This window comes from Eubalaena glacialis, chromosome 3, assembly GCF_028564815.1.
Source record: "Eubalaena glacialis isolate mEubGla1 chromosome 3, mEubGla1.1.hap2.+ XY, whole genome shotgun sequence".
Taxonomy (NCBI): Eukaryota; Metazoa; Chordata; class Mammalia; order Artiodactyla; family Balaenidae; genus Eubalaena; species Eubalaena glacialis.
In genome coordinates this window covers 127,211,405-127,223,709 of record NC_083718.1, presented here as the reverse complement: position 1 = coordinate 127,223,709, position 12,305 = coordinate 127,211,405, and the positions used below count along the sequence as shown (strand labels likewise).

Sequence of the window (12,305 nt, the reverse complement as noted above, 5' to 3'; positions counted from 1 at the left end):
TGAAGCACTTAAGAATATAAGAACATGAAAGCTTTGGTCATTGTTTTCTTAGGAGAAAGGCTGGGCAGTTCTTAGGAACCATTAAATGCAACTTTCTGAATATTTCTAATACAAAATATTACAGCAAACAATTATTTTTCTAATGCTACACTTAGAGCAAATAAACATAAGCAGAAAAATAAACATTCATATATGCCTCTATGGTCTGATTTTAGCATTGTGAGAATGCCTACTCCTGAATTAAAAATCAAAAGTGTCAGTAACAGCAGCTTTAACAGTTCAACATTTTATCTCCAGTCCAGATACTTCATTTGGATGTTCATTTTCAAATGTAACATGCCCAAAACTGAATGTCTCAAATCTGTCTACTTTTTACAGCTCTATAAATGCACCTGCAAGTGTTTAATATTTATGATATTCATTTAAAAATATAATAATGAAAATAAACATATTAAGTACATACCTGCTTTTATGCCACAGCTCTGTCATCAGTTTGAGATAACTTTTACAAATAGCTGGTTTCTTATCTGTTCGGGCTAGTCCTCCACAATCAAGAAAAAACTGTGTCAAAGGTGGGCTAGTTTAAAAATAAAAAAGTTAGAGTGAAGTCACAGCTTAATACTGATTGACTTCTAGTCATTCAATGAATTGACAGCACATAGAGCCCTGTATCTGTTACTTCTTTGCTCCCTTTTACAGCTTCACATTCTTTCCTTCATTATCTTGCTCAACCCATCAAATCAGATTTGACCCACCACACCAGAGTCCTCAATGCTGCCAAATCCAGTAAACACCTTTCATCTCCCCCTCAGTAGCATTTGTCACAGGTGGTTTACCCCCTTCTCTTGACCAATGTAATGCACTTTTTTACTTTTCTTCTTGACCTCTTTGGTAACTCTTTTCCCTCTTTATTGTTTTTTCTGCTCTTACCAGGTATGTAACTATCAGGGTTCCTCAGGACTTGATCCTATGCCTTTTCATCTCTTCCCTGGGTGATCGTCTGCAGAACATTCCATACTGCACCTACCTACTTTACAGGACTATAATTAAGAAAAAAAACCTAATTGCTTTATTAGAGACTTTCCACCTACAGAAAAATATAAAATATTTTCCTAGGACCTCTGAACTAAAAGTGATTTGAGGAATTAATTAGTTCAAGCTCCTCATTTTCTAGATGTAAAAACAAATAACTTCCTCAAAGACATACAACCACCTAGGGTCTGAGCCAGGACCAGCAGTCTTAGGAAACTGTAGGCACGATCAAAGCAACCCCATTGGGACAACAATGGATTATGTCCCAACTCAGTTTCTTGCCTACTCTACCTTAAGAGTTACTCAACAAGAAAGAGGAAGTAACTTTTTCAGGAATATTTACACATTTAGGCTTTAGTTAATCCAGATAATTTTTTAAGTGGGGGCATTTCAGAAAAGGGGGGGGAGGCAGCACTACGTGTTGAAAGGGGTGAGGGAAGAGGTATAGCAAGGATTTAATGGGATCCTGTTGGCTAGGGGAATTGAATATAATTGTCACCTCCTTCCTGTATTACTATTAATGTATATTTCTTTCTTTTCTCCTCTCACTCTTTTTTTGAGTGTACTACAGCAGCACGGTTTTCTGCTCCAAGAGTAACTCTATTATTTTTTTTTTTATAATTTTATTTTATTTATTTATTTTTGGCTGCACTGGGTCTTTGTTGCTGTGCGCGGGCTTTTCTCTAGTTGCGGCGAGCGGGTGCTACTCTTTATTGCGGTGTACGGGCTTCTCATTGCGGTGGCTTCTCTTGTTGCAGAGCACAGGCTCTAGGCTCGCAGGCTTCAGTAGCTGCGGCACGTGCGCAGGCTCAGTAGTTATGGCTCGTGGGCTCTGGAGCACAGGCTCAGTAGTTGTGGCACACAGGCTCAGTAGTTGTGGTGCAAGGGCTTAGTTGCTCCGTGGCACGTGGGATCTTCCCAGACCAGGCATCAAACCCGTGTCCCCTGCCTTGGCAGGCGGATTCCTAACCACTGCACCAGCAGGGAAGTCCTCCAAGAGTAACTTTAAAAAACTATACTAAAAAAATTAATTTCTCTACTTACCAATTGGAAAGAGCCTGCAAAGCTGCATTCATATAACAAGTATTTCCAATATTTTTCAAACCTGTAAGACCTATTAGGAAAAATTATAAGTTATGTCACCATTCAATAATGCAATGACTCAATTTTATGAGTGTTTGCTGAATATGTAACTAGGTAATTATTATGGTTCCCAAACTATGTTAAGGAAATACAAAATACATTATAGAAATACAAACAGCAACTTGAATAACTCAAAGAGGTCAGACTTACACCAAAGTGTTAATTTTCAGAAAATTATTTAAATATATCCTTAAAGGGTTAAGATTCCCTTATATCAACTATAAAACAGAAAAGTCTGTACTAAACTATATAGATAGTTTATACTAAGAACTGTGGGCTTTAGTAAAGTGATGCCAGAGAAACGAAGCATCAAAGTTGTCAGTTTGCTTTTTCACAGATACAATTTTACTAGGTCAAATTTCAGAATTTTTTTTCAAATACAATTACTTTATTGATTTCTTACAATCAAATACTGCCAACTAGCATTACTTCCACTCATGCATCAGTAAAAATGAAAGGATATTTCCTTGGTATTTTCAAGTGATGCATAATACAATAAATAAACAAAAAAAGTTAGAACTTAAAAATGCACCCTGATTAATTATGTAAACTGATAATTTTTTTAAAAAGCATAACCGAATCTGATTCCTAGAATTTTTTTTTGTAATTATCTTCTGATCATCTCTAGATTTTGAAATTTTCACATGATACAATTTCCTAAAGAAATGGACAGTAGCATACAAAGGAGTGTTATACAGGAGAATTATTATACCTCTTGCCTTAAGTTCATCTTCTTCTTCCACTTCTATGTCCAGATCATCAAATACAGCAACCAGAGGAGTTTTTAATGTTGTGTTACTGGGTATTTTAAAATCCTTGATAACAGAAAAGATAGCAGGCTTGAACAAATCCTTAGGTCAAAATTTTTTTTTAATTTGTTCGCAGCTTATCTGTAGACTTCTACAATCTCTCCTGATACTTGTTACTAAAGTTATTTTGCATCCTTTTATGCGTATGAAATAGTTTTAAATATTTTTTTAAATTCCAATATTAATTCCTGAGAATTGGATTAACTCAAGAGGTTGCAACTGGTGACTTGGTCAAATGCTAGTCCACACTGTTTTTAAAAAAAAAGGACAAAAACCGAAACAAAAGCAAAACTTTGAGCTAATATTTTAAAAACTGGGTGAGCTCACATAAAAATCGAATTCTGCAAGTTCTCTTCTAATAGCAGAAGATCAAAGTACACTGAACCCATTTAGCAACCATCAGTGGGAGGAGGAAACTGAACAGCAGAATGTACTTAGCACGTGTTCTGGTTCTCCAGCTTACTACAGCCTATTCCTCTTCTTCAAGGCATGCATATATGCACTTATACCCACCCACTTTATACATTTACTTTACCTTCCTGGCATCTGTAGATACTAGATATTTCGGTAGGCCCCATATTCTCACTTTGGTGTATTGAAATACAGAGTAGAGCAGCTTTAAAAAAAAATCATTCAAAATCTTACCTCCTACAAAATTGTTTGAAAAATCTTAATGACATTTGAATGGTTTCCAATACTGTTATTCTATAAATAATGTTCTGATGAACTGGGTTCAAACAGCCCGTAAATATTACACTGCTAAAAAAATCTGTACAAATAACTTTTTTTTTCTTCTGAGTAATTTCTTCAACAATGGGATCATCAGGAAGTTGTATGAAATTAAATTCATGCCTTTTATGTGTTATAAATATAACTCATCAGGAAATTATTTACAAGCTATCAGAAAAGTATCAGTATACTTACTCAACCAGATTCAGCATTCACTAAGAGTTTGCAATCATAATCTATTTGGGCAGAAATGGCAGATAGCTGTTTTAACTTACTTTTCTTTAGTCAGTGATGATTATTTTCTCCATGTGTTTTCATTTGTATTTCTTCTTTGTGAACTATCTGTACTTACTCTTTAGATTATTATAAATTGTTATCAGTTCCTCATGTGATTCAACTTTTAATTATCACATTTTTGTTAATAGTGTTAGAGGGTTCAGGCAAACTTATTTTCAAACTACCACGGCATTCAAAAAAAACCAAAAAACACGTTTTTGAATGATAAATAGGTATCAGTAGGAGAAACAGTAATGATGGTAATTTATGAACTAGAGTTATTCAACTATGAAACTAGAAATGCAACAAGTTACCTTGTCTAAAATCTAGTCACTTTAAGTTATATAATGTGTGAGGCAAGCAAATTTACTATCACAAATATCTACCATCAGAATGTGACACAAAGATACAACACAAAAAATCTTAAGAATTGGTATCAAAGAACACAATTATAGAAATACAATGTGATTTCTATAACACAGAAGGAAAAAACTCACTGATGTGTTAATTAAACCATACAGACCAAATGATGATACGACACCAACTATTCTTATTTTTTTCATTCCTTTTCCTATTTTTTCTTTTTTTTGGCCACGCTGCACAGCAGGCGGGATCTTAGTTCCCCAACTAGGGATCAAACCCGTGCGCCCTGCAGTGGAAGCGCGGAGTCTTACCCACTGGAGGGCCAGGGAAGTCCCTCCCTTTCCTATTTTTTATATGACTAGAAAAGTCTCAATATTAAGTGACCAATCTTTGCAAGCTTACACATCTTTTGTAACCAAACACTGATGCTAAGCTTTAATGTATTCTATCTGGTTTTCAATAAATTAGTAAAATGTTTACAGTAATATACATGGGGGTGAAGCAGGGAGGGAAATGAGGAAAAGAGAGCAGAATTAGGGCCTATCAAAGAAGGCCCATCACCTCTCCTAGAATCAGATTGGCTAGAAAAAGAACACTATTTAAACCAGCTGTTTTTTTAAGTTTTTAAAACACATCAGGTGCTTTTCCATCTTCAGACAGGTGTGGGCTCCAATTTCACTCTAATCCATCACTCTACAAAAGAACAAAGGCCAGCTTTGGTGTTTCATTTGAGGAAAAAAGGCACATTATGGAAAATTTTTAAAGTACAGGTGAAGTAGGGCTCTTTTAGCTTTCAGCTACATGACATATTCTGAAATTATTACCTGAAAATATTTGGTATTTTAATTACACAGATCTAGATTATTACCTGGACACTATTTTCTTGTGTTTGGTGAAGTGGTTTTACATGAGGTAATGAAGGCTGAGTTCCTAATTTTCTATCCAAAAATACTTCTTTGCTGCAAGCATAACACCATACTCGAAGAGTGGTAAGGTTCACAGTTAGATAATGCTTTGTCTCCTGTATAATTTCATGGGAGAGAGAGAAGAGGAGCCAAAATTATAGTTGAAAACCTTTCAAAAGATCATAGAAGATAAACTGCTGGCCTTTGATGTATAACAATATACTCAAAAGAGAAAATTTAAACTGGAGCACCAACAAACCATTTTTTAGATAAATTGCTAATGCATAGTGAATAGTAACAATATCTAAGCCTACTCCAAAAGTTATTCTATTGTCCTTTTTCACCACTATTCATTATAAAGATAAACACAAGAGTTATTGTAAGACTCTGCTTTGCAGTTAGCAAGTAATTATAATACAAGAAAATTGACAATAGCACAGTTAACTGTTCCAGGAGATCAGAATGGCAAAAGAATATAAATGACATGAATCAAAGCACAAACAGCTCAAGCGATAGTGAATATGATCTTGGATATACGAAACTCCAGCCTTTCTCAACTAGAGTTCTGCAAGAGAATAATGCCCTATAGACAATGATCTGAGTAACTATTTTCTCAATTCTCCCAAGAATGGTACATAGTACCACCATTCTAGATGCACCAAAGAGAAGTAAATTAACTATGTACCATGATGCCTGAGAGCCTTAATTAATTCTTTTGAGGAACCCTGGTTGAGAACAGTTAATGCTGTAGAGATAAATATGAACAAGACAGTTCATTCTCAAGAAAATGTATAGTTTAGAATGGGAGCTCTATCTAATCTGTAAAAGAAGCATGCCAGAATTACACACAAGCACCAAACAACCAGGGTGACGTAGAAAGGGGACTCCAGTAAGGAGGATGTAGAGAAAAAGGTATATGAGTTGAGACTTGAAGCCAGCCAGGCCCTGTCATAGCCTAGGCTTCTATTCTTGACTTCAACTTCCACATCCTACTAATACCTTCAGCTACCACCTCCATACATCTGGAGGTACGTTCCTTAAATCACTACTCTCTTAACTACAACCTCTTTCTAATATTGATCTTAGCAATTCCCCTCCCCACCTTTTTATAAGCTAAGATTTAACTCGTTTATTAAAAAAAAAAAAGAAAAACAGACAAAATTTTGAATTACAACTTAATGTTGTATTTGCTCTCCCTTTCCTTCAGGCTCTCTTTAAAAGAACATCTTGCACGAAATTTTTCTACATACATACCTGAGAATGTATGGTGCTATGATCTACTTGTGATTCACCACAGCCAACATATGAACATCTATTCTATAAATAATTATATAAAAAGGAAAATTAGCTTTTTATAACATGTAAATTTACAATAATAGCATTACAATTACATTTACAATGAAGTTCTGATCACATGTTTTAACAGAAACATTAAATGACTTCCAAAGTCAGTTATTTTAACCGAAAGGTACTAGGCACAACAGAATATAACCAGAATATTTCTAAGCTAAAAGATATGTCACCGCTAATAAAAGGTGAGGGTAAAATATTTTAGTGATTTACCAAACTCTGCAAAAAGCACTGTAAGTTAAAGCCCAAAGTTTAAAGTTTAATTTTTATAATCGATAATGATCTTCTTAAAGTATGTTCATTTATGAAGTCCTCTAAGTGTCAAAAAAAAATCTTCTAGTTAACCTTATTCAGATATAAATTTTTATATCAAACTTTTGAGAAGAAACATACACATACCTCCAGGCACGCCCAAAGGTTTGGTCCTCTGACTTTACAATCCTGACAAGAACCCTATGAAAGGAAAATCACACAGACAACATTACCATTACATAAATACAGCCAAATATATACATTCACTAATATCATATATAAAAAATTTGGATTCATGAACATAGAATATTGTAGTAATTTATAAAAAACACATATTTGGGAGAAAAACGAATATGATTTTTTAAACGATTTTTTAAAGGAAGAAAAAAAGCCCTCTTTCTTACATGAGATTTTTGTATTAAATCTTCTTTAGTTATTTCACCAACTGAATCCAAATGTGGACAATGACCTCGAAAAGCTGACATTTTGTTAGAAATGTTTTCCTGTTTCTCAAGGCTTTCCAAATGAGGTAATACCTACAGAAAAATTGACCAGAAAAGTCAATTTTAAAAGTGCTAATATATTAAAAATTATTAAAAGATAAAACAAGAAGCATACATGTTTATAAGTTTACCCTACAAAAGTATATATTTTCAAATACATCTAGGGTACTTTCACAATTGAACTTAATTTCAACACTGGAAGTTTCTCTACTAATAAATAATCATTTTATTAAAATTGATACCTATGAGTCAATGTAAGTTTGTTTCTCCATTACTTTTGCTGCTTTTTCCCCCTTCTCCCATTTCACTTTTTAGAGGTAAATAAAAGGGGAAAAAATTCAGGTTATTCAATTTAAGTATTTTTATCCCCTCTTATTTTTCGTTTAAAAAGAATTAACCCTTAGGCTAGAATTGGAATTGAAAAGAAAAAGAATTCAAATGGAAACCTTTATTTTCACACTAGCAACAGCCCACTGATGATATAAATGAAATAGTTTGGTATCCTAGCAATAAACCAGGATAGTCACTTTATAACAGAGTTTTTCAACCCTGGCACCACTGACACTTCAGGCCAGATAATTCTCTCTTGTGGAGGGTTGTCCTGTACATTGTAAGATATTTAGCAACATTTCTTCTCTACCCACTAGAGGCCAGAACACCCTCACTACCACTCTGAGCTTTGACAACCAATGTCATTAGACAGTGTAAAATTATGTCCACTGGGGACAAAGTCATCCCAGGTTGAGAACCACATTATCATATGATCCTTCCAACAACACTGAGATAGGCACCGTTATTATCTTCATCTGCATATAAGGCTAATAAGAGAAGAAAACCTAACTGAGTTCACATTATTAACATAGGATTCAAACTAGGATTCAAACTAGGATTTGAATCCACCTATATATCTCATGGGTAAGAGCCAAGGACTCTAAAGTCAAACAGACCTGAGGATACCAGTAAGTGCTGAATGTCGTACTCCTACCGTAAGGATTAAATGAGGTAGTACATGTCATGTGTGTAGCACATACTACACATACACATAAAACTTTATTAGGCACTCTGCATCATCCCTTGAGGTTTTTTTATATGACCAGTAAAGGTCTCAGACCTCCCTCCCCTATGAGACAACCAGTTTAAGACTGAGGTAGTTTCCCAAATCAATAATAATTTTCCTAATATTCTTCAGGAGTTTCCTCAATTCCATTAAAGTAAACAGAAGGCAAAGTATTTTGCAATCCCAGTGAACTTAATTTCCTCCAAGACATCACAATGTACTGTAATGTCACTAAATTTTATCTACCTCTACTTTAAATCTTATGCATCATAGAGCAAACTTATACACTGCATTCAATGCCCAGATTATCTTATGAATGGTTTAAGTGAGTGATTTCCAAGTAAAAGTCTCAAGTCTAACTCAGTAAGGATTTCTAGGTCTTCTTTGGACTGTACATTCTACCTATCTATCTATCTATCTATCTATCTATCTATCTATCTATCGGCTGCGTTGGGTCTTCGTTGCTGCACACGGGCTTTCTCTAGTTGCAGAGAGCGGGGGCTCTCTTCGTTGCGGTGCATAAACTTCTCAATGCAGTGGCTTCTCTTATTGTGGAGCACGGGCTGTAGGCACGTGGGCTTCAATAGTTGCAGCACAGGGGCTCAGTAGTTGTGGCTTAGTGGGCTCTACAGCGCAAGCTCAGTAGCTGTGGAGCACGGGCTTAGTTGCTCCACAGCATGTGGGATCTTCCCAGACCAGGGATCGAACCCGCGTCCCCTGCACTAGCAGGCGGATTGTTAACCACTGCGCCACCAGGGGAAGTCCCGGATTGTACATTCTTAATAACAGGGCATTTCATGAACTTTCATTCATCTTTGGGGTTTGAGAACATTATTTGGGAAAAAGTTAAGAAACTTTCTAGGAAAGAATAAACAGTTATAAATGTGCTGAAATATTAACACATTAGTAAACACATTAAATAAAAAGGTTCTATCAAATCAAATCAAATGATAAGTCCAATATTATACTGCAACCTACAAAATACAACAGGAATAACGCTGGGGTTGATATTGAATAAGTCATTATTTATAAATACCACATTACTACGTAATATTAAATAAGCCATGCTCCTGACTTTCAGAGCATGAAGTTAAACTTAAAATAATTGTTAATATCTTCCATGCTTTATTTATGTATGGAGGAGGGTTTCCCACCCACCTCTCACTTCCTTTTGTAATTAGATATCTTTTCCCTCTTATCTAATTACTCCCACTTGCAACCATAATGGAGTGACAGGGACCAGATTTACCCTCTCAAATAAGTAAGAAACCAGACCAAAAAATATAAAATAAGGGTTTTCAGACAAGACACTGGATAATAGGCACTGCAGGACACTGATCCGTAAGAAGATAAAAACAAGGTGACTGCCCCAACTTACTGCCTGGAGAGAATTTCTTTCTAGGCCACAGTACAGGCAGAAGAAAACCCAAACAGATTTTGGTGATCTCTCTAAGTTGAAGAGACAGAGTTGAAAATTCAGGGAGGCCAAGGTGAGCAACAGACAGTAAAGAACTGAATAGAGAGCAAGTGAACTCTGGAGATTCGTAAAGGGCTACCATTATGTTTTCAACCCAGTACTGATGAGCATGTGCCTGTGATTAAACTACCCTAAGAAGGGGAAGGAACTACTGGAAAGGAGCAGGTAGAACAATTCTCAAAGCCAACCCAGGTCTGTCTGTGTTTCCACCAGCCAGAGTTGAAAGATTTCATAATACGGAGGGAATAAAATAGCATACTCAGAAGGGTATCGCCTTAGTATTGGGAAAAAATTATCCCTAGAAGAAAGACTACTTTGGTTCTGCCTTCAAAAAGTTCAAAAGAGAGCATTACTGTTCCCAAGGAACTTAACTGTGTCCCAGAAAAAAAATGAAGAGCATTTAAAGGAATGAAAAAAACCAGCACCTGACAAGGTAAAAATCAAATGTCTGGCATCCAATCAAAAACTATAAGATATACAGAGGCTTCCCTGGCGGCACAGTGGTTAAGAATCTGCCTGCCAGTGCAGGGGACACAGGTTCGAGCCCTGGTCCAGGAAGATCCCACATGCCATGGAGTAACTAAGACCATGCGCCACAACTACTGAGCCTGTGCTCTAGAGCCTGCAAGCCACAACTACTGAGCCCACGTGCCACAACTTCTGAAGCCCGCACACCTAGAGCCCATGCTCCGCAACAAGAGAAGCCACCACAATGAGAAGCCCGTGCACCACAATGAAGAGTAGTCCCCACTCGCCACAACTAGAGAAAGCCCGCACACAGCAACAAAGACCCAATGCAGCCAAAAATAAACAAATAAATTAATTTTTAAAAATTATAAGATATACAATGAAGGAAAATCTGACCCTCAGTGGGGAAGAAAAAATAAGAGACCCAGACATAAGACAGATGATAGAATAAAGGATACAAATGATAAGGAGAGACATGAAAGACAGGAAAAAAAAGAAAGAGAGACCCAAATCAAGTATCTAGATGTTAAAAAAAAAAATCTGTGGTGAAAAATACAATGGATGAGATTAAGAGTAGATAAGACAAGGCAAAAGAATAATGAACTTGAAGACACAGCAAAAGAAACTATGAAACACAAAGATGGAGAAAATTAAACAAGAGCATCACTCAGCTAGATGGAAAAGTCTGAATAGGATGAAAACTAAAAAAACCTACAAATCGAAGCAACACAAGATATAAGAACAAATAAGACCACAGCATATCAAAAACAAGTTGCTTAAAACCAGTAACAGGACAGACGTCTTAAAAGCAGCCCCAAAAGACCCATAATGTATACTAGAAACAACATAAGCTGGAAGGCAGAGGAGCAACATCTTTGCAGTTTACTGAAGGAACACTGTCAACCAAGAACTCCATAGCTAGGAAAATATCTTTCAAAAACAAAGGTAAAATAAAGACTGCTTTAGACATAATAAAGCTGAAAGAATTTATCACCAGCGTATATACCTGCACTATAAAACCTGTATGTATGCTTTAATAATTTTCCATATAAATCATACACAAATACAGATACAGAGATATACATGGCCATCTTTTTTGTCAATAATATTTTATTTTTTCAATAATATTTTAAAAGACATCCATTTATGTCAAAATTTTCATGGATACATATGAAATGCATTCACACATGGATGCATGCATTCAATCAATTCTTCTAATAATAGACTTTCACTTTGCTTCCATATTCTGCCACTAAAAAATCTATGTAAACATAATGGGTAGGCCTTTATATTTGTATTACATGGGCCAATTTATAAAAATAGATTTTACAAGATTACTTTCCAAAAATGCTGTAACAATTCACATTTCCACTCATAAGGGAATACCATTTTCTGCACATCAACACCATTTTCTATACTAGTAACTGGTATTACTGGTTTTCTTTTTTTTAACTGTTGTCATTTGATGGGTATGCTGTTATATTTCACTAGTATTTAATTTGCATTGCCTTGACGTGCCTGGCTAGCTCAGTCAGTGGAGCATGAGATTCTTTAATTTGCATTACCTTGACAACCTGTGAGACTGTCTTTTCATGAATTTTATAGCCTCCTAGATTTGTTATTTTATTTAATGGCTCTTTAAATCTTTGCCCTTTTTACAATTGGGTTGATAGCCTCTTCTTGTAAACAGAATCCTGTCTTCTATACTGCAACCATTTTTCAAACTTACTATTTATCTATTAAGTTTTTAATTTTTAATTTTGATGAAATACACATAAGTTTATCATCCTAACCATTTTTAAATGTACAGTTCAGTAGCATTAAGTACACTCACATTGTTGGGCAATCAATCTCCAGAACTCATCTCATCTTGCAAAAGTGCATTACACAGCAACTCTCCATTCCCCCTCCCACCAACCACTGGCAACCACCATTTCACTT

The 12,305-nt window shown here is 35.5% G+C and overlaps 1 protein-coding gene across 2 annotated transcripts in view; it reads right to left on the bottom strand.

The window, feature by feature from the left end:
• USP33 (ubiquitin specific peptidase 33) overlaps positions 1 to 12,305 on the bottom strand; it is a 62,382-nt gene that overhangs the window by 29,071 nt on the left and 21,006 nt on the right. For both annotated transcript variants that reach the window (XM_061186425.1, XM_061186426.1), the window contains exons 2-8: positions 7,264 to 7,395; positions 7,007 to 7,060; positions 6,512 to 6,574; positions 5,221 to 5,373; positions 2,888 to 2,990; positions 2,077 to 2,146; positions 464 to 577 (exon numbers count right to left, since the gene is read on the bottom strand). In XM_061186425.1, coding sequence (XP_061042408.1) covers positions 464 to 577; positions 2,077 to 2,146; positions 2,888 to 2,990; positions 5,221 to 5,373; positions 6,512 to 6,574; positions 7,007 to 7,060; positions 7,264 to 7,344 — 638 coding nt within the window. In that variant the 5' untranslated portion in view covers positions 7,345 to 7,395. The remainder of the gene's footprint in view (positions 1 to 463; positions 578 to 2,076; positions 2,147 to 2,887; positions 2,991 to 5,220; positions 5,374 to 6,511; positions 6,575 to 7,006; positions 7,061 to 7,263; positions 7,396 to 12,305) is intronic.